The sequence below is a fragment of the Eptatretus burgeri genome, chromosome 8, assembly GCF_056783735.1.
Source record: "Eptatretus burgeri isolate ZD-2024b chromosome 8, Ebu_testis_v1, whole genome shotgun sequence".
NCBI lineage: Eukaryota > Metazoa > Chordata > Myxini > Myxiniformes > Myxinidae > Eptatretus > Eptatretus burgeri.
The window spans coordinates 49,873,571-49,896,954 of record NC_140968.1 but is presented as its reverse complement, the minus strand read 5'-3'; the positions used below and the strand labels follow the sequence as shown (position 1 = coordinate 49,896,954).

Genomic DNA, 23,384 nt, shown 5'->3' with positions numbered 1-23,384 from the left:
CCTGTTGTTGCTGGATGCATGCTTTTCTGAAAGTGCATGTGGCTGTGCCACTGATGCAGTGCCCTCTTACTAGTAAACTGGTACTCATTTTGACGACCTCAGAAGGACGGCAGGTTTAATCAACCCACCTGATGTTATTTCAACGGCTTTGCAGGCTTGAACTCAAGACCCGAAGATCTTAAGCCAGATAACTTGACCATTAAATCAATTCCCAGGCTTAGATGATGGTGAGGCTGTGCATGGGTCTTTGTTCAGTAGGATATTGCACACTTTCACCTAAATTTAGATTTCGCTTTAGATTCTGCCAATCAAGTGTTAAAGATCCTCGTTTCAATGGATGGCAAAGATGGCAAAGGTCTTAAAGAAGTTCATGGTGATGCCACCAAAAAAAAAAAAAAAAAAACTGGTAATCCCTCATTTTAGCTTCTATATCTATCCATCCATTTTAAGTTCATCCATCCACCGTATCTGATATTCAAATTTGACTTGAGCAGATAACCTTTGGACATGTCCTTCGAAGCCTCTTTCCTTCCTTCCTCTAATCTTGTAGTGGACCTGCGATGACTTTTTCACTGTGGTGCCAGGAATGAAGATGAGAATCGAGGTGTGTGTGCATCACCGACTCCATCCTTGGGAAACGGTACAGTACATGCCACCAGGCGTCGCTAGATATCACAAAGACCTTGTGTGTGTGTGTATGTGTGTGTGTGTGTGTGTGTGTGTGTGTGTGTGTGTGTTTGTGTGTGTGTGTGTGTGTGTGTGTGTGTGTGTGTGTGTTTGTGTGTGTGTGTGTGTGTGTGTGTGTGTGTGTGTGTGTGTGTGTGTTTGTGTGTGTGTGTGTGTGTGTGTGTTTGTGTGTGTGTGTGTGTGTGTGTGTGTGTGTGTGTGAACCATCACAACATTGGATAGACATGTATAATGTGGAGTAGACAGACACCACACCGTGGGATGGGATGTCAACCGTGGGATGTCAACAGGATATCAACCCCAAGCTGTCATGGCAAGACTGTCACCATGAGTGGAGTGGTTCTTGTGCAGGAAAAAAAAATCAGATACCACCTTTGTTTGTTTTTCCCAGACAGCGAAAGGTGCCAGACATGATGCAGGGGAAAGCTGTTGGTGCTGATGGAATCCTGACACACAGGGGATGGTCAAACCCGAGGTTTTCAGAGACCGTATGCAGGATCACTTCATTAAATATGTTGGGATGCTTCAGGATGTTGGGATCCCAACAATGTTGGGATGCTTCAGGCACAATACCCATCCTGTATGATGGTCACAGAAGCCATGTAGCTATTGACCTGATAAACTGTGCCAAGGAAAACCATATTGTGCTGTTCGTTCTTTCTCCGCACTGTTCCCATATCTAACAACTTATGGATGTCAGATTTTTTTGGCCCCTTCAGATGAAGTGTGACAAGGAATGTTTGTCTTTTGCACTTGCCAATCATCTTGGAGTAACGAGGTAATGACGTGTGTGGATTGGCTTGTAAAATAAATGCAGATGAGGTACAACAGGGTATGGCTGGAGGATTGTTTTCTTGTGGTATAAAATGGAGACGAATTCCCCTCGATCAAAGTCCTACTCCATATTGGATGCACCCTCCATGTAGGCTCCTGTGAGGCTGAACACTCATTTACTTACCTGCGGCGCCTGACCACCAACTGAAGAGATTCCATGGGAGAAAGTCGGATGGCATCTCTGGCCCTCATGGACATACACCATGACTTCCCCACATCCCCATGTGATGTGTGTGACATTTTCATTCAGAAACACAAGTGCCATGTTCTCCAAAATAGCATCATTTATGAGTAATAAAACAATTCAGATTCCACCGGCCTATCTGATCTCCTTCTGTGGGAAGACCCCCTGCCCCAAGCTTCGCAACCTCAGCGCATGGCGGTGCCGGTCTTCACCCAGCAGACAGACGGTCAACACCATCAGCGCGTCGCTGCGTCCACTTTCCACCGGTACTCCAGGGGCCTCCGTCTGGCCACCCCCCAGGCAGATGCCAGGCCCATCCCCATCTCCTTGAGATGATGGTCAACCTGCTGAAACCACGAGGCACGTGGTCAGCCCATTGGCCTCCTCCACTCACGAGACTCCCTCGTTGAGAGAATCTGGTGAGCAGGATCAGCGTCAGGAAAATGAGCCACATGTCCATACAGCCGCAACTGACGCTCATGGACCATGCAGGTAACAAATCTCATTTGAGTCTCTCTCAGCAACTGCTCGTTGGACACAAAGTCCGACAAGCGATAGCCAAAGATTCTCCCAAGAGACCTGGTACCAAAGGAATTAAGTCTCCGTCTCAGATCCTTGGTCAGAGTCCAAGTCTTGCATCCATAGAGCAAGACTGGAAGTACCAAGGACCTGAAGACTCGGACTTTCGTCCTCCCGGAGAGGTACCGGCAGCGCCACACCCCATGATCCAGTGAATCCATGACTCCCCAGGCCCGACCCAGACGTCTATTGACCTCTGACACACAGCCAGCAGAGACATGAATATCACTGCCAAGGTAAGTGAATCTCTCCACGACCTCAACATCTTCACCACAAACAGACACAGGCAGGACAGCGGCATCCAAGATGTCATTGAAAGCCTGGATCTTAGTTTTGACCCAGGACACCCGTAATCCCAGCAGCTCCGACTCCTCATTCAGCACCTCGAGGGCCCCCAAAAGGATATCTAAAGTCTCCGCAAAGATGACTGCATCATCTGCGAAATCAAAGTCAGAGATCTTGACATTCCCAAACGATGCACTGCAGCTTTATCTCTCTGACATCCTCCCCAGAATCTAGTTCATACAAGTGCTGAAAAGTGTGGGGGCAAGTACACACCCCTGGGGAACTCCAGTAACAACTGGAAATACGTCAGAGATGGTACCACCACACTTCACAGCACTCTCAGTACCAGAGTAGAGTTCAGATATCAGATCGATCAGTTTTGGTGGCACCCCACAAAGACCAAGAATCCTCCAGAGGGCATCCCGATTCACTGAATCGAACGCTTTACAGAGATCAACGTTGGCTGCAAGCAGCCCCTGCCGAAACTCTCGTCTGTGTTCGGTGAGGACACGAAGTGCAAGGATACGGTCAATCGTTGACCTCTTTGATGTAAAGCCTGACTGCTCTGGACGCTGGTGCTCAAGCAGATGGTGGCGAACCCTATCAAGAATTATCCGAGCAAAGACCTTGCCCGGCACTGAGAGCAGCGTCACCCCTCGGTAGTTGTTGCAGTCTTGGCGATCACCCTTCCCTTTCCAGAGAGGGACAACAAGGCCCCTCTTCCAGTCAGTTGGGATGATGCCTGTGTTCCAAGCAGAGCACAGAACTGCATGCAATGACACAAGTGCAGCATTTCCACCAGCCTTGAGAAGTTCAGCATGGATGCCACAGATCCCTGGAGCTTTACCCCATTCCAACCGGTTCACCGCAGCACGTGTTTCCACAAGCGAAGGTGGACCACAATTGATTGGAGGGTCAGCAACAGGAAGTGGAACACCCCTGATGTCCAACTGGACAGCTGGTGGATCAGCCTCATACAACCGCTCAAAGTAACCGGCCCAGCGGGCCTTCACTTTCGACTCCTCTGTCAAGAGCCGACCATCCTCTGCTCGAACTGTGGTACACCGAGGGATGGGCTTGGATGAACGCAATGCGCAAATTCCCCTGTAAGCAGGACGATAATCCCTTGACCACAGGTGATGCTCTACCGCCTCACAGATTCCTTGCACATAGGCCTCCTTGTCCACCCTGTCTCCTCTCTGCAGGAGGACGTCCGCCAACTGCAGGAGGACGTCCGCAGACAGTTGGTCGATGCATTGAAATCCCCCAAGACTAGAAGTATGTCTCATCTGGGGCACTGATCAACCACAGACTCGAGCGTGGCGTAGAATGTGTCCTTCACGGTGAGATCACTCGCCTCAGTCGGAGCATAGACACAGACCAGGGAAATGACAACCAAGGAGTGACGAATCCTTAATCTCATAATACGCTCGTTGACCGGTGACTCGTTACCTCAATTATCATTGGGGTCAGCTTATTGGACACAGCTACAGCAACTCCTTGGGTATGGTAACCATCAGAGCGACCAGACCAATAGTAGGAGTAACCACCCGCCATTATCTCTCCGCAATCCGGTCTCCGAACCTCAGAGAGAGCTGCAATACCGATGTCCAAACGCTTGAGCTCAGATGATAACAGAGACAGGTGATCATCCTCTCTTAGGGATAGGACATTCCAGGCACCCACCCGAAGGGACCGCCTCAGGTTAACCCAAGGAGACCGCCGTCTGGTGGACGACACCTCAGCACCACTCCGACACACTCTCCCGCAATCTGACCCAGGGATGTTACCCCGTGGTTTCCCTCCTATCAAAGATTGGGGGTCCCAAAGGCTTTGCCCCAATCCCGTCATCCGGTGAGCTGCCCTGCGAAGGGAAGCTGCACAGGAGGTACTCCCACGGAGTGGGTTTTCAGATTTTTTTTGCGTTTTTGTGTTTTGCGGAATGAAGGGTTTTACGGTGGCCGGAGTGCAAATCCTGCCACCAACCTCCTCATAAAAAAGTAACCCAACTGCAGGAGGACGTCCGCAGACACAGTTGGGCACTAGATATGGATGGCCGTTGGCTCACAAGGAGCTCCTCCGCCCTTTGAGGAGCTTTCCTGGGGAAGGACCCCCAAACCCCGATTCCCCCTCCTCCCATTCAACACCATGACCTGGCGCTGGTGCATTCCCCTCCACCATCTTGAAATTCCTGGATTCGTCCCCGATTCGAATCCAGGACTCGAGTGGTGGAATTCGATGAAGATATTTCCAATGGATTGATTGATCCATTTATTGCTCGGTGTTCGATCCCGAAACACCCTTTGAACTGTTCCTTTGGTTTGAATTGCACTTTGGACCGAACGGACATTGAAAATTTAAATCATTCATTAATTATTTAATTATTATTGTTATTATTATTTAATTTCCTGAAAGTTCATTTTCTGAAGACATTTTGTCGCCTTGAGCACGTCGTGAATTCCCGGAATGAAGTTCATGATTTTTTTTTCATTCATCAATTGTTTCTTCAAATGTTTATAATGTCGAAAAACAAAATTCCTCACACCTCTTTCTACTTCCTCACACCTCTTTCTACTTCCTCACACCTCTTTCCTCTTCCTCACACCTCTTTGTACTTCCTCACACCTCTTTGTACTTCCTCACACCTCTTTATACTTCCTCACACCTCTTTATACTTCCTCACACCTCTTTCTACTTCCCCACACCTCTTTCTACTTCCCCACACCTCTTTATACTTCCTCACACCTCTTTCTACTTCCTGACACCTCTTTCTCCTTGCTCAAACCTCTTTCTGCTTCCCCAACCTCTTTCTCCCTCCTCAAACCTCTTTCTCCTTCCCCAACCTCTTTCTCCCTCCTCACACCTCTTTCTACTTCCTCACACCTCTTTCTACTTCCCCACACCTCTTTCTCCTTCCTCACACCTCTTTGTACTTCCTCACACCTCTTTCTACTTCCCCACACCTCTTTCCCCTTCCTCACACCTCTTTGTACTTCCTCACACCTCTTTATACTTCCTCACACCTCTTTCTACTTCCTCACAGCTCTTTCTCCTTCCTCAAACCTCTTTCTCCTTCCCCAAACCTCTTTCTCCTTCCCCCACCTCTTTCTCCTTCCTCAAACCTCTTTCTCCTTCCCCAAACCTCTTTCTCCTTCCCCAACCTCTTTCTCCTTCCTCACACCTCTTTCTACTTCCCCACACCTCTTTCTCCCTCCTCACACCTCTTTCTACTTCCTCACACCTCTTTCTACTTCCCCACACCTCTTTCTCCCTCCTCACACCTCTTTCTACTTCCTCACACCTCTTTCTACTTCCCCACACCTCTTTCCTCTTCCTCACACCTCTTTGTACTTCCTCACACCTCTTTCTCCTTCCTCACACCTCTTTCTCCTTCCTCACACCTCTTTCTCCTTCCTCACACCTCTTTCTCCTTCCCCAACCTCTTTCTCCTTCCTCACACCTCTTTCTCCATGGTCTCTCACTGCACGCTCTCCGTCGCTGCAGACCCCGCGATCGGCACATTCATTCCGATACACGTGCTCACAATGTTTACATGCACGAGTGCACGTGGGGCGATGTACGAATACGTGTTTTATTATTATTATTATTGTTATTTTTTGATCACCGACAAAGGCAGCGAGCGTTTCTGTTGTGCACGCGGGGGCGGTGCACGCAAAAGCACGACGATGTACAACTCTTTTACTCAGCCGACAACAACTAAAGGTTTCGGACATCTGTGGCGATGAATGCATGACGTGGACGCTTCCATTCCGACACCGATCGTTTCGAGGTTGACGCCGTGTCTGCACCGAGTCAGACGGTTAATTTAACTTCGACACCAACAACGTTTTACAGATTTTTTTTTTTTTTAACTGCGTCGGCTTATTTGATCCCACGATGAGTCAATGCGGACACAAAGTACAGCCGGCTTAACCTCCGCTCTTTAAAAATGCTCAACGGGATGGCTGGAAGTGGTTCCGCCCATCACAGATTCTTCGCCCAATCATATCGTTCCTTCCATCGCTCCTCCCACTCCCGAAAGGGCTTCAGCAGGCTCACGCGATATGACGTAACGAGTGGTCGCGTGCTGCCTGTTTGCGCTCGAGCGCTTGAAAAAAAAAATCCAAACGTTCAAGCTCTTCGGTGTTCGTTCGGTTTCACTTTGTAAGCCTTGCCCCATCCTTGGCGAGGGACCGAGAGGGACCGAGAGGGACACTTCACTGGTTTCTTGAGGTGAGGCGTTCCGGTCTGGCTGTGGTTGTTCTCGCCTCACGCTCGTCCTTTCAAAGCGACCGTGCGGCGGAAGGGAATGCTCTGGTGTTCGTCGTTACGGGCCTTGCGATGCACTGTTTGGTATTCGTCGTGGTGCTCGGTGCTCGTATCGTATTCAGTTGTAATGCGTACAAGACGCTGTTGAAGGGAAACGAAATCTCTCGAGAGTTTCACCCCCTTTAATTAGCGATGTTCAATCCGGTGGTGTTTGCGCGTTCTACAAACAAAGGGCCTTTTGTATCGAAATCGTTAATTTACCATCTTTTACCTCATTCCGACATGTCGTGTGAGAATACTAGAGGTGATGTGACGATGTGAACCATCATCACCTGTGCGGTTACCTTGCTCCGACCCCGCCCATCTCCACCAACCTGAGGTAAAACGATGTTTGTGAAAACACCACAGGAATACATGTTCACACTGACCAGTGTCTCCTGAGGTAAAACGGTGTTTGTGAAAACACCACAGGAATACATGTTCACACTGACCAGTGTCTCCTAAGGTAAAACGGTGTTTGTGAAAACACCACAGGAATACATGTTCACACTGACCAGTGTCTCCTGAGGTAAAACGGTGTTTGTGAAAACACCACAGGAATACATGTTCACACTGACCAGTGTCTCCTAAGGTAAAACCATGTTTGTGAAAACACCACAGGAATACATGTTCACACTGACCAGTGTCTCCTGAGGTAAAACGGTGTTTGTGAAAACACCACAGTAATACATGTTCACACTGACCAGTGTCTCCTGAGGTAAAACGATGTTTGTGAAAACACCACAGTAATACATGTTCACACTGACCAGTGTCTCCTGAGGTAAAACGGTGTTTGTGAAAACACCACAGGAATACATGTTCACACTGACCAGTGTCTCCTAAGGTAAAACGGTGTTTGTGAAAACACCACAGGAATACATGTTCACACTGACCAGTGTCTCCTGAGGTAAAACCATGTTTGTGAAAACACCACAGGAATACATGTTCACACTGACCAGTGTCTCCTGAGGTAAAACGGTGTTTGTGAAAACACCACAGTAATACATGTTCACACTGACCAGTGTCTCCTGAGGTAAAACGATGTTTGTGAAAACACCACAGGAATACATGTTCACACTGACCAGTGTCTCCTGAGGTAAAACGGTGTTTGTGAAAACACCACAGTAATACATGTTCACACTGACCAGTGTCTCCTGAGGTAAAACGATGTTTGTGAAAACACCACAGGAATACATGTTCACACTGACCAGTGTCTCCTGAGGTAAAACCATGTTTGTGAAAACACCACAGGAATACATGTTCACACTGACTAGTGTCTCCTGAGGTAAAACGGTGTTTGTGAAAACACCACAGTAATACATGTTCACACTGACCAGTGTCTCCTGAGGTAAAACGGTGTTTGTGAAAACACCACAGTAATACATGTTCACACTGACTAGTGTCTCCTGAGGTAAAACGGTGTTTGTGAAAACACCACAGTAATACATGTTCACACTGAGTGTCGCCTGAGGTAATGTTTTCGGGTCGTCCGTCCAAGTTACCTCTGTCACCGAACATGGAAGGTTGTGTTTTCACCCCTGTTTGTGTGCAGGATATTATCAACAAGTTATGGACGGTTTCTTAAAAAAAAAACAACAAAAAAAAAAAACTTGGTCACTTTGGGTGTGTGACGAGGCCCAATTGATCCAATTCTGAGGAAGATCCGAATCGTGATCCAGATGCGATAATTTTGAAGTGATTCTTCTTCACTCTTGAGAGATTGTTGAAAAACGATACACTGTACAGCTTTGTATTCCTAAAAATGCTTTGGGCACAATATGTTCTGTCTCTTGGATCAGGCATTCCGTGGCAGAGGGATGCGCTCTGCCGCGTGCCTTTCTAGTTTAGAATGTTTCAATGATTATGACTTCATCAGGCACGTGGTTTGGCAACTATATAATGTGTGTATATTTATTTATATATATATATATATATATATATATATATATATATATATATATATATATATATATATATATATATATATATATCTATATCTATCATCACACCTTTTTTAAAAGCCTTTTTCCCTGAGCAGGGGTCAGCTTTTTGCAGGCTCAAAATCATGGTACCATTTCTTATGGCAATGTTTTTACGGCTGGATGCCCTTCCTGACGCCAACCCTTGAGTCGCCTTCGGACATGCAGGGATAATTACCAGTATACTGGTGCCCATTTCACCGACCTCGGAAGGATGACAGGCTGGGTCAACCCCTCTTATGTTAATTCAGTGGCCAGCGGGGCTCGGACTCGGGACCCTGAGGATTCCAAGCCACCGCCTTAACCACTAAGCCAACACCAGGCTATACATACATACATACATACATACATACATCTCTGAAACAGCTGAACAGATATCGGTGAAACTACAGGTATGATCGATCCATGAGGAACAAAAAGTTTTCCACATGTGATGTCATAGGTCACATAGTTTGGCAGCTATGTGATGTAATAATGTGGGAGGGATATTTGGTGACATCAAAGAGTGAGTGCCCTTCTTGTTTTATTTTTACTTTTTATTTATTTGCATTCAAGGATTAGTAGTTAGTACATGGAATGAATGGTCTGCCGAAAGGTGGAGGTAGTATGTCACATGAACGTGTGTGTGTGTTGGTTTTTATTTATTTATGGTGATTACATTTGGTTGTTACTTATCCAATCTCATCCAAATTCAGAATACTAAAGGTCACATGATCAAGGTTATTACGACTTCATTTGCCCCCCCCCCTCTCCACAAAGGGGTTTTCCACCATGGGTGAAATCCATGTTAACATTTGGAGACTGCTTCATATGGCGTTTTTCCAAAAACGGCACTCGGTAGAGCACGTACATCCGCCAGGCTGAACGGTTTACAATTTGTATCCCACCAATAGCCTGGATCGAAACCAAAATCGAATTGTCTTGTTCTTGTCACCGAACCAACTCGTCCACCAAGTTTTGCAATAACTAGTCCACAACTTTTTGAGATAAAATGAAATATATGTTTTTGGCCCTCAATGGTGAAGAATCACTTTGAAAAAAAAAATTAAAATTCCAGTATCCGGATCTTCATCAAAATCAAATCTTTTCGTCCTTGTCACATACCCAACCTGTCGAAGTTTCATCTGAACGTATCAATTATATTTTGAGATATCCTTCTTGGAGACAGATAAACGTAACCTCTGCTCACCTTTGGTGGTAGAGTTGATATTAACACCCATGATGATGGTGTAATATGTTATTACAAAACGATATTGATACTAACTGGAAGGGCACTTGGGTAGAGCGCATACCTCCACCACACAATTCCTGATCCAGTAGAACATCGGGGCACAATAAGTTTTTGAAATATCGTCTTTGGCCCCATCTCTGAATGGTGAAGAATCTCTTTAAAAAAAAATTCTCGGATCTGTATTCGGATCTTTACCAAAATTGAATCGATTCTTCCTTGTCCCACGCCCGTGTCCACCAAATTTCGGCTGAATCTGTCCACACCATTTTGAGATCCTGCGCACAAACACACAAACTGGTGAAAATGTCACCACCTTCAGTGGTGGAGGTAAAAACAGAACCACTGGACCTGTAGCTTATCTGGGACCTGGCCTAATGTTGTCACCCATATTTGATAGCATTCTGACTACTGGGAATGAAGAAGTTTTTTTGAAGGATCTTACTTGACCGCCATTTTGACACGCCTCCGGTCACGTGATCGGCATAGCCTCCACAATTTAACATCAAAACCCTGTCCTTAATGTAACCAAAGATTGGTAGCATTTTGACTGGTGGGTCTGGAGAAGAATATTTTTGAAGGAATTTACAAAGTCTGCCATTTTGACCAACTTAAAATAGTGTGACTGGAACACGCTTTGCTATCCCTGTTACCCATCAGGAGTGGAACGTTGCTGGCGAATTTCAGCCGGATAGGCCCAGCGGTTTGGCCAGAGAAATTGAAAGAGGAGACATACAGACAGACAGACGGTACACGATGACAATACCTTATCTAGAAAGATGAGCTAAAAACTATTATAAACAACAAACGTGTATGATTACCTACTTAAATGGTTGCTACTGCTGTTTAACACTAAACTGAAAGGGAGGAATTGTGATGTTCTTGAGGCCTGAACCAAGATCTACTGTAATCAAGACATTATATATATATATATACCAGAGAGGATGATAACATGACCCTCCCTGCCACGGCCGTAGGGAGCGAGTGAGTGTACCAGTAGGTTTAAATTGGAATTGGATCGGTACCTAGATACGCTAGAGATAGAAGGGTACAGGGATATTGGCAGGCCTTGCAGGGAGCTTTGTTGGTGAGCAATGGTTTCAAGTGTTGGTGTAGTGCCGTCAGGATGGGCCGAATGGCCTCCCTCACGTGTTGTGTAACCTGTTTTGTATCCCTGTGGCTGCAAGTCCTGTGTGCATTGTGAAAATTCGCCCATTTCTTTAGGAACATTTAAAAAAAAAATGCTGATCTGATATTTTATAGAAAAACAAACTACTGTGACGCTGCAGTTGCCCCACCCCAGCGATCTTCTTCCACATTTTCCAGTCAACGCCAAACCCTACATCTACATCCCACATTTATTTGGAACCTGTGGTAGTTTTTTTTTTTTTGTGTTTGCTCATGTTTCATCGTTTGCATTCTGTTTTGCCTTGGGGTTCAATTCCAGTCTCGATTATAATCACTCACTTAGTGCTTCTTTCGAGGCATGGCGTTGGTTTAATCGCCAAGTACCGTCCCCAAACTGGCTGTCCTGTCTTAACATTTGCCGACTGATTTGTACCCCACAACCTCTTTTAAAAAGAGCATTTCATAGTTTATCAGGACACTCAACATGCCTTCCGTTCCTGGCTTAACCGATGCCGTTTGAAGCCGTGAGTGGAACTCCTCATATTCGGTTCTGGTTCCACTATTCTTGACGCCGCGTGGGATGAGCTGACATTCCTGTGGTCACGTGACACGCTCTTTCAGCGAGTGTGTGCCGGGGAAACCAGAGCTCTTCCCCCCCCCCCCCCCAGGGTCTTTACAGTGGGGTGATTGCTCATATGGCTGTGCTTGGATGATCAACACTTGTGCCTTGTATTTTAGCTTTTCCAAAAAAGATGACAATCTTTGGGATTGAAGGTTTTTTTTATTTTTTATTTATATTTTTTAAATATTATTTTATAACATTAATCGTGAGTGTGTGAGTTAAACTTTAATAGATATAAAGCCATTGTGTGCACAGAAACTCTGAAATTCTGTTTTTGGGGATGAAGATGAACCATCGTTGTGCTGAAACTATCTATTTAAGGAGCAGGGTGGGGTGGGGGGGGTAGTTCAGTGCATTGAAGACAAAATAAGTCCTGGGAATGGGGGGTGGGGTGGATCGATTGAAGATTGTTAAACGCTGTTTTAGGTTTGGGAGGAGGGGGTTGAGTGGATTAAAGTCCTTAAAGGTCAGGGTTGGGTGCATGGGAGAAATTGGGGATTGGGTGGATTTCGGATGAAGGGAGGGGTTGAGGTTTGGGTGGATTTCAGATGAGGGGAGGAGTTGGATGGATTGGAGATGTCGGGGGTTGGGTCCATTGGAGACGTGAGGCGGATTGGAGTTTGTGGGACTCTGGTCATATTGTCTTGGTGTACATCTGTAACGTTTCAAGGTGCTAGACTTGCAACAGCTGCAAGCTATCCAATGTAGCCTTGCATCGACTGTTCTCATTGCCCTGACCCCTTCCCAATGCGGATGGACCCCTCCCTAAGCGGTGTTATTCCCCACCATCCTCGGCTTTCAGGCCAAGCAATGGATCGGAATTCTTGCATTTGAAAAGCCCCTTTGGGAGTGAGCAGGCAGCATGATAGAGGGGAAGGTAAAGACCGCTGCTGGGCATTGGCTCGCTGCCCGCCTGGCAACTCGCCCGAGACTTTTGCTTCAAACGGTGACTTCTTCATCTGTGGCTTTGTGGTGTTCGTCTCTCTCGACAATAACCCCAGTGTAATGTCTGAAAAGGTTCGGTGTTCAAATTCTCGTGAGAACGGGCCTGGTCTCTTATTTCTGCCTCATGCCCACCCCACCTGCTCTCCATGTCCCACAGTTTCACACTTGTTGGCATTCGTCCTCATACGATTGATTTGTTGTGCCATGCTTCGATACATCAAAACTGTTTCCCGTTTGTTAAGCACGAAGGGGACACTACGTTTACTGCAATATCGTTCGGTAAAACAGGCCGAGGTATACTCGCTCGGGCCTTTTGCTGTGAAAATACACTCTCGTCTGTATGATTAACAAATGCCCTTGATGCATAGTCATGGTGCAAGATGCGTCACTTGTTGGCTTTTTCATCCGTTGTACTGTTTAGTAGCATCAGGAAATGAACAATTCTTCGGCTGTTATTGGTGTGATGAAGTGTCGAAGGGGATTGAGTTGGTTGGTAAAATGTGCCAAGCTGTTTAAAAAGGCTGTTTTGCCATTTCACCATTGTTGGTAATTTTATTCTTTTCGTCACCACTCACCATGTCTGTTATGGATATTTTCCAAATATGTACCGCACATCCCATCATGTAACTACAAAGAGAGGATGCACAGCAGAGAAAGGGATTTGGATCCGACACCCCAAACTTGCGCACTCGTATATTCATTTATTTTAACCAACTATGCCAACAATAAACCTTGTTTGGCTTTTGCTCAGCTATAGTCATATGTTTATGTATGAAATTACTCTTAATTAATATTTTTTTTAAATCTGTTTTGGGAGCTAAAAAAAAAAAGTTGAGGAAGAATTCTTACAAGAAAAATTCTGGAAGGCTCACTTGGCTGTGCCTCTGTGTTTGAGGGTAGTGGAGTACGAGCTGAAATCCACAACCTATAAGGTTTCTTCTGATGACTCCAACATAGTATTTGGTGTTTTATTTGGATTTGTGACAAGTTATCTCCATTGCAAGTTGAAATATTCTGAATCCCAATTTTTTTTTTGTGTGTGTGTGTGTGTGTGTACGTGATTAAAGCTCGTGGAAAAGCTAGATCAGAATGGAAAGGGGGGAAACAACCGCCCATTACCTGTATGGACGTAACTAAATCCTACCCTTGACTTTTACCACTCTCGAAAGACCTTTTTTTTCTCTGCAAACAATTGGCAACATCTTAGTTTTTCTTCTGAAGGTGCATAGGACATTTTGTGGACTCTCCTAGCCCTTTGTCAGAGTGATGGGTTTTTCTATGCTGATAGACAGGGCTGGGATTAGTGGTGCATTTGTGGAAGTAAACCCATTGGAGTGCTTTGGGGGAATGTTTGCATCCCAATAAGCTTGCATGCTGCAGGAGAACCTGTTAGTTTATATCACGTGATGTGTTCTTTTGGTTTGTGACGGAACTCCATGTTTGTTTGTATTCCAGGGTGCACACAGAACGTGAAACTACAAAATTGAGACAGTCAGGATCTCAAGTGACACATGTAAAAAATTTTTTGATGGTGGCAGTTAAAGTTGTCATTTCAAGGCACACAATAAGTGAATAATAAATGCTAAATTGGCAAGAGCAAAAAGAACAAAAAAATCTGGTGGTTTAAGAATGCACATGTTTGCGAAACACTGACTGGGCATCGATACAATGAACTGTTCAAGTAAGTTTTTCCTCATGGGTGTGAGGCCACAGCTTCTCAGGGACGGGTGAAGCTCCGGAAATTTTGTGCAGATGGACGGCCTGCTTTGCTGCAATGGCCTCTCCGTGACAGATTGGACCTCCTGGTGCTCCGCTCCCCCCTCTTTGAATCGCCGGTCATGTTTTCTCTACCAGCACCGAAAGAGAAAAGCGAGTGGTGTTTCTTTTGCTCAGTCCCCTATCCTTTATTTACAAGAAGAAATGCACAAATACCCTTCCAACTGATCATCAAAGATGAAGTGTTTGCCATCTCAACCACTCTCAACGGCATGCTATGTATGTATGTATATGTATACATACATACATACAGTAAGTTCGATTATTCGTAATTTAGTTTTAATGACCAATTATTCAAATATCCCAAACATTTTATGCCTATCGTAATGTCATTTCAAGGAAAAACGCAAAAAAAAAAAAACTTTCAAACTGCCTGCAAAAAACAACAATCACACAGGATGCGCATAAACACACTTTCACTTTACTGCACATGTACTGTATTCTCTTCACGCTCGCCTGCATACCTTCCAGTATAAATCCCAAGCGACCCGCAAGTCTTTTGCCGAGCACACCTCGTTTCAAGAGACAACGAAAGTCTGTCACATTGAAGGTGAAATTGGATATAATTAAAAGACATGAACGAGGTGAAGGGACAGCGGAAATCGGTTGCGCGCAGCAATCGCTGCATCGACTGTACATATGATTGAGGAGGGGGGTTAATCACCGAAGAAAGTCTACAATATTGACGAAACCGGATTGGTTTGGAAAAGAATGCCCTCCCGTACATACACCGCACGAGAAGAAAAGACTGCTCCAGGGTTTAAATTAGCAAAGGACAGGCTGACCTTATTACTCGGTGGAAATGCAGAAGGGGATATAAAACTCAAGCCGCTTCTTGTTTACGTTTCTGAAAACCCACGAGCGCTAAAGGGTTGCCTCAAGCCACAACTTCCCGTAATATGGCGGTCAAATATAAAGGCTTGGATGACTCGGGCATTGACCCACGATTACGTGATCAATTTCTTCTCCAATCATGTTGAGAAGTACTCCAAGGAGAGCAGCATTGACAACAAATCTGCTGCTTGTAGACAATGATCCTGCCCATCCTCAGCAAATGGAAGACTGGTGTGAAAATGTGCAGGTAGTATTTTTACCACCAAATATTACCTCACTTTTACAGCCTATGGATCAGGGAGTTATTGCTGCTTTTAAAGCCTATTATATTAAGCATACCATGCTGCAGGTTATCAAAAAAACTGATAAGGACAAGCTATCAATCAACGAGTTTGGGCAAACGTGCAACATAAAAATGGATTTGGAAAACATTAAGGATTCGTGGGCGGAGGTGAGTGCCTCCACAAAAAACGCTGTGTGGAAAAAAAAAAAAAAAGTGTGGCTTGAGTGTGTCCACAATTTCACGGGGTTTTCTGATGTTCCGTTGATTAAAAGTCAAATTGTAGACCTGGCGCAGGAGGCTGGTTTTGAAGAGGTTGCCGGAGAGGATGTGGATGACTTGCTGGAGTCTCATGCAGAAGGACTGGAACCTCCCATGCTCGGGGTTTGTAACTTGAGTCTGAAGGATTAACTTGAGTCCGGGGCTAATATGACATCTTGAAGGGCTAGAGACACTATCTCGGGATCCATATAGGGGTTTTTGAGGACGGCGAGTTCAATAGTGTCATTTTCAACACCATCTGAGGTCATCTTCAAGGTCAAAAGGTCATATTTCAAGATCAAATTACTGAATTTTGGTATTTTATGCCTGTTTTTGTGTCTAACTCATAAACTGTGAGAGATGGCTGATTGATTGTAATAAGATGCAAGTGTGTAGAGCTGTCAAACTTTGATATTTATTGTCGTATCGTATTACATAAACATTATATGCATGTCACAACACTATGCCTATTACAACGATGTCTATGTCCATCACGAGTTGGAGAGCTTTTCTTTCCTCCTGAGGCATCCCTAACTTTTTCTTTGTCACTTACATTGAGGACATGAGCTTTCAATAGAATGTTAGCTAAAGTAGTACATGCAGCATTACTACTAGCTAAAGGTGCATCTACAGAGGATAACAGCTCAGCAAAATGGAATCGGCAACGCATTTTAGTCTTGTCAAACAAATTATAGGCATTATGTACAAAAGACAGTTGACATAGTTGGCACACTCAATCCACCTCTATTCAAATTATCTAAAAACTCAGATGACACCTCGTTACCATCTTCATCATCAACGATCTCCTCCATACTAGTGCTATCGCCATATTTATGAACAAGGTGTCCGGCCAAATAAACTACTTTATGCTTAAGGGCATCGTCAGACCCCAAGAGATCCTGAGTGTCTTGAGGAGTAATCTCGTCAATGAGTTCACTTCGCTCATCTGGATTTATAGAAGTTGTACAGTTCTTGTCGCAATCAATCACATGAGAACTAGATTCGGGCATAATGTCATGCTTAATGAGTGTTTGCAAATTTACAATTTTAGCTGCAGCCATAATGTCAACTACGTCAATGTAGAAGTTTCCACCGCTTCTTTGCCTGGCTTGGCCGAAAAACTTTTCCAAGGTTTCATCTGCAAATATAGCAGGAAGAACGTAGTCAAAGTCTTTCTCTGCCAGAAGCAATTTGGCAGCATCCACATTATTACGTGTGGACACAGTGAAGGCTTCAGCAGTTTGCTGAGTGAGCTTCAGCTTACGACCACCACCTCCTTGCCATGCGCAGGTCGATATAATTTGGCAGGCCTGCTTCAGCCGAGTGAAACTTGTACAGTCTGCTGTCCAAGGCTGTCTGGATTCGTCGCACAGATGGATAGATGAGAAACGGTTTTTCACGTTCAGAATCATTTTGTATGCACTGGGTGATATGTTATGAAACTGCATTGTGAAAATCATAGTATCAGTATCAAATCTGCGACGATCAAGAGGTTTGAACATGAGATGCAGCTGCGACAGAAGGAAGGTGAAATGAGGAAGCTCGTGTGCCTCAGTCATCCAACAGAGCTGGCTTATTACAAGCTGAAGAATTTCCTTGCTTGTGCATTCATAGACGTTTACTTGGTCAGTTATGGATCTAATCTGGGACCATTTTGAGAGCAGGCTGTTCTTCTGCAAAGGAAAAAGTCATTTGGGCACCTCAATGCCATCTTTCTCAACTCTATTCAAGAATAGAAATCCAAAAGGTGAGTGAACTTGTTGGAAATGAAAGAACTGCTTGACAGTTTGTCCAGTAGCATCAGTTCTTAATCGGTAAAGGTTTTCCTGGTCTTTTATGACGTGAAAGCCAGGAAAATAGGAGCTGATTTTAGCACAGAAGTGGTCGAAATCATGGATATTGTCTGCAGACTCATCAGCTGCCTGCATCTTCTTAGCTCTTGATTCTGACGTAGAAGAGGATGTTGGGCGTGGGGCTGAGGTCACCTGCTTCAAAGCTGATTTCGGTACTCCAGGAAATATTGATGGGGGTTCTTTGGGTCGTTTGTCACCCCTAACTGACACCCAATCACAATTGAAATGTCTCACAAATATATATCTCCTTTAAGCACCTCAAGCTTTCTTTCTCATTTGGCATTGCCAATATCCATTTCTCCCTCTCTTCAGGATCTTTTGGGAAGGATATGACCTTTACATAAGGTGTCCCATCATAGTTTCCTCTACAACCAAAGCAGCTGCAACGACGTGGCATATTGTCACCAAAGCAGGAAACAACACAAAGATCCTGTGAGATCACCAGCTGGACAGTTTCTGAAAGAGAAACAAACAAAACATACATTAGTTAACGATGATAGAAATCAGCAAGTAGGTGCAGTAGGTGCACAATGTCATGTTTTGTCATAGAATTTACAAAAGTTTTCCTCTATGAGTTAGACACAAAAACGGGCAAAAAATACCAAAATTCAGTAATTTGACCTTGAAATATGACCTTTTGACCTTGAAGATAACCTCAGGTGGTGTTGAAAATACCACTATTGAACTATCGTCCTCAAAAACTCCCTATATGGATCCTGAGATCATGTCTCTCGCCCTTCTCGAAGTCATTTTAGCCCCGGACTCAAGTTACAAACCCCGAGATCGTGACGTTCCAGTCCTTCTCTATAGGAGTCTATGTGCAGAACCCTTAAGCAATGAAGATTTCATGGAGTTGGAACAGCAGTGGCTCTTGAGGAAGAAGAAGAAGAAGATGCTGTGACACCTTCATCCAAGCATCTCACCATGAAAAACTCAGCCAAATCCTCAGCTCGTTTGAAAATGCCATGGAATTTGTTATCGAGCAAGATCCAAATCTTGAAAGGAGCACTGATTTTAGCTGTGTTGTTAATGATGCCCTTTGTTGCTGCAAGGAACTTTATGCAGTAAAGAAAAAGAAAGCCATCCAGCCCACTCTCCACGCATTTTTAAAGCCAAAGGATGCAGCACCAACTGCATCCACCATCCAGGATGCTCCTTTAAGCAGCTGCCAAGAGACCATTTCCGCTGGTGAAGAAAGTGACAGCACAGTGTCAAGTGAAGAGGGGGACTTTTCTGCCACTCCGCAAGTGTGACTTGTCCACCGCAATCAACTCCGTTCCTCCAGCCTCGGGGTAAGTCACCACTACTCGAGGAGTGTGTTTTATTTATTTGTGTTTATGTCCAAAAATTTGTGTTTTATGTCCAAAAAATTCTGAGCCGAAAACGCATTCCCCCTTTAACACATTGGTTTCTATGGGAAAATATGTTTTGTTTTACACAGTTTCGCTTATCATAAGGTTTTCCAGGAACGCAACCCTTGTGAAAAGCGAGGACTATCTATCTATATATATATATATATATATATATATATATATATATATATATATATATATATATATATATATATATACATATATATATATATATATATATATATATATATATATATATATATATATATATATATATATATATATATATATATATATATATATACACACATACACATACATCTTCTTCTTTCGGGGTCACCACAGCGGATCATCCGTATGATGCGCATAGTGATTTGGCACATGTTTTACGCCGGATGCCCTTCCTGACACAACCCTGGTTGCCTCTTACGACACAGGGATATGGTACACCTATTTTAACCGGGGTATACACCGGCGCAGTATACTGGCACTCATTTCGCCGACCTCGGAAGGATGACAGGCTGAGTCAACCCCCTGGTGTATTAATTCAGTGGCCAACGGGGCTTGAACTCAGGACCTTTTGGATCCCAAGCCGCTGCCCTAACCACTGCGCCAACACCAGGATATATATATATATATATATATATATATATATATATATATATATATATATATATATATATATATATATATATATATATATATATATATATATATATATATATATATATATATATATATATATATATATATATATATATATATATATATATATATATATATATATATATATATATATTCTGTTAGGCCTTGAGCAACATGAAATTAGGCTTGAGCAGCAGGTGTTAAAATATCTTGTACTTTCCATGATCGACTCGGCCAGAGATGTGGAGGGCTGATGAATTCACCATTTATAATCCCAAAAAGTAACAAATTGAGAAAGATGTTAAAACTTTAAATCGAGTAAGATTCATTGTCAGTAATTTGAAAAACAATTTATAATTATCTTTGCGATTGTATTTGTGTATTTTCACTTGTGCACATGCAGTGACCCTCCTGAGAGTGAAAATGAACAAAAACAACTGCAAAAGGAACTGATCAAAAGCTTTGTTTCCCTACATGGAGTTTTTATTTGCTTTGAAAGTTGTGGTTGTGGTTATGGTTTTTTGAATTTTTTTTTTTTTCAAAATATTTTTTATTTTTGGGTTGTAGATTCTGCTTTGTTGGGGTAGTTACCTCCTCCACCAAAGATGGATGGAGGTTGTTTTCACTCCTGTCTGTGTCTGAGGAGGATATCTGAAAAAGTTGTGGACAGGTTGGGTATGTGACAAGGATAAAATGATTCGAAATTTTGGTGAAGATCCAGATCCAGACACTGGAATTTTAAAATTCTTTTCTTCACAATTGACAGATGGGGCCAAAGACTATGTACAGTGCCTATATAAAGTTTACACACCCTTTCATAAAAAATTTCCCCCTTTTTATGTCTTGTAGCCTGGAATTCCCTATCGAGTGCAGCCTGTGGCTGCTGGTTGTATCATTGGTTGGGATGCGGCTATGCCACTGATGCAGTGTCCCCCTTACCAGTGCACTAGTACTCATTTTGCCGACCTCAGAAGGATGACAGGCTGAGTCAACCTCCTGGTGGATTAATTCAGCGGCCCAATGGGGCTTGAACTCAGGACCCTAGGATCCCAAGCCGCCACCCTAACCATTAAGCCAACACCAGGCTTAGCCTGGAATTGCATTAAACCAGACTTTTTTTTCCTACCTATATGTACACATCGTACACAAGTGAAAAACAAATTGTACAAATTTCAGAAGATTCATTAAAAATACAAAAGTAGAATATATTTGTTTGTTTAGTGTTCACCTCCCTTATAATAGCAATTGTAAGTTAGCTCAGGTGTAACCAATCACCTTCAAAATCACACACCAAGTTAATTGGCCTTCACTTGTGTTACATTATAGTGATTCTGATAATTTCAGAATAAAATCAGCTGTTCTTGTCGGTTTCCTCTGTTGGGTAGTGCATTTCACAGCAAAGATTCAACCATGAACACCAAGGAGCTTTCAATAGACCTTCAGGATAAAGTTGTGGAATGGCACAGATCAGGGGATGGGTATAAAAATATTTCAAAGACCTTGAATATCCCTTGGAGCACAATCAAGCCAATCATTAAGAAGTGGCCCTGCCAGGATCAGGCTGTCCCTCCAAACTGGATGACCAAGCAAGGAGGAGACTGATCAGAGGCCACCAAGAGGTCACTGTAAACTTATGAAGAGCTACTTGCCTTTATGGCAAAGACTGGTCACTGTGTGCATGTGACAAAAATATCCCAAGTACTCTACAAGTTTGGTCTGTATGGTAGGGTGGCAAGATGGAAACCATTACTCAAAAAGCCCACCTTGAGTTCTGTTTGAGGTGTGTAAAAAAAAAAATCCACTGAAGATTCTGAAGCCATGTGGCAAAGCTTTGTGGTTTGACGAAACAAAGATGGAACTTTTTGGCCGAAATACAAGACATTACGTTTGGTGCAAACACAGCACATCACCCAAAGAACACCATCCCTACTGTGAAGCTAGTTGGGGGCAGCATCATGTTATGGAGATGTTTCACATCAGCAGGGACAGGGTCACTTGTCAGGATTTAAGGGAAAATGGATGGAGCAAAATGCATAAAAATCCTAGAGGAAAACTTGCTGCCCTCTGCAAGAAAGCTGAAATTGAGACAGAAATTCACTTTTCAGCATGACAACCACCCGAAGCTACACTGGAGTGGCTAAGGAACAAAAAGATAAATGTCCTTTAGTAGCCCAGTCAGAGCCCCGACCGAAATGCAATCCTAAATCTGTATCATGACTTGAAGATTGCTGTCCATCAATGCTCCCCACACAACTTGACTGAGCTTGAATAGTCTGGCAGATATGTGAAAAAAATGTGCTTTTAGTGGTACAAGCATGAAATTTGGCACACTGCTAGGGCAGTATCTTACAAAGATTTTTGGATATAGGGACATTCCAGATTCTTCCCAGAGCCAAAATGGCGGCCATTTTACAAAATAGCCGATTTTGTGTTGTACAAGGAGGATACATGTGGATACAACTATATTTAAGAAGCATACCAGTGGTTTTATTTCACTAAATATAGGTTCTAGCAAATAAAGGTGACAAAGCATGAATAAACCATTTATTTGGTCATTTTTTGGTGCATTTTTGCACTTTTGGACGGTTTTCTACAGCAAACTCTTCAAAAAACTGTTATCAAACACCATGGAATTGACTGTTGTTCATTTAACACTCTTGAACTCAGGAAGTGCTTCTGTTTGAACCTAACATCAACTTACAGAGTCAAAATTATACAGTGGAACCTCTAGATCCAGGTAACAGTCTACTATGATGCATGGATACATGAGTACATAATTATCATCTGTGATCTCTCTTGTACCAGTTCTACTCTCTTGTACACTCCCCACCACAGTGACATAGAGCTGTGCACTGGAGTGCAGCCTTGACACACTTGCACTGTCCTCTGCATCCCTTTTTGCAGCCACACCTTAGTAGTTGCCGACATGCCTCAGTTGCCTCTGGGAGGGTTGTCCAGTATATGTCCCAGCCATTATCGGTGTGAACCCACCCCCAGTCACTGGGCGATGGGAGCTCTGGTGTGGACACCATCATCTGGCCCCAACAGTAGCCAGCTTGGTAGGTAGCTCTCTTGATGTGCTGTTTCAGGGCTTCACGAGTTGGTGGGAGAGCATCTATTGATCTGCCATTCTGGGTGAACAGATGCTTGCGACACTCATTGACATGTTCCTGGCTACTGGTGCGATCATGGAGCACAACAACAAAACGCTCCAGTGCATCATTGTGGTCATCTACGGCTGAAGGAGTTGGCGTGGCAGCCAAGGCACAGAATGCTGCAGTGACATCAGTGACCTCATCACAGGCTTTCCAGGTTTCCCATGCTTTTTTTCTTCCCCCTGCCTCTGAAGCTTGAAACGGTGTCGCATCCAGTGAGGGCATGGAAGAATGGCAAACCTCAACACTTGTTAGGTCCCAGTGCCACAGACATCTCGTGAGCTGCCAAGAACCTGAAGTTCTTTCCTGTGCCAAAAGCAACCCAGAGCTCATCAATGTCCAGACGTCCAGCTGCTGTCACCGCAAGGACCACGACATCAGTGTCTACTGTACGGATCAACACTTTGCTGTATCCCTGCCTCACAGCGTCTTCAGCATGGACTAGCATT

The 23,384-nt window shown here is 44.1% G+C and overlaps 2 protein-coding genes across 2 annotated transcripts in view; one reads left to right on the top strand and one right to left on the bottom strand.

The window, feature by feature from the left end:
* The first annotated feature begins 6,593 nt into the window (after nucleotides 1–6,593).
* LOC147021712 (stannin-like) overlaps nucleotides 6,594–23,384 on the top strand; it is a 27,322-nt gene continuing 10,531 nt past the window's right edge. Inside the window, exon 1 of the mRNA XM_085891980.1 lies at nucleotides 6,594–6,802. The gene's annotated coding sequence lies outside the window, so the exon portion shown is untranslated. The remainder of the gene's footprint in view (nucleotides 6,803–23,384) is intronic.
* Nucleotides 16,332–23,384, bottom strand: part of TXNDC11 (thioredoxin domain containing 11) — a 181,165-nt gene continuing 174,112 nt past the window's right edge. Inside the window, exon 13 of the mRNA XM_085891978.1 lies at nucleotides 16,332–18,239. Within this exon, the coding sequence (XP_085748104.1) occupies nucleotides 18,222–18,239 (18 nt within the window). The 3' untranslated portion in view covers nucleotides 16,332–18,221. The remainder of the gene's footprint in view (nucleotides 18,240–23,384) is intronic.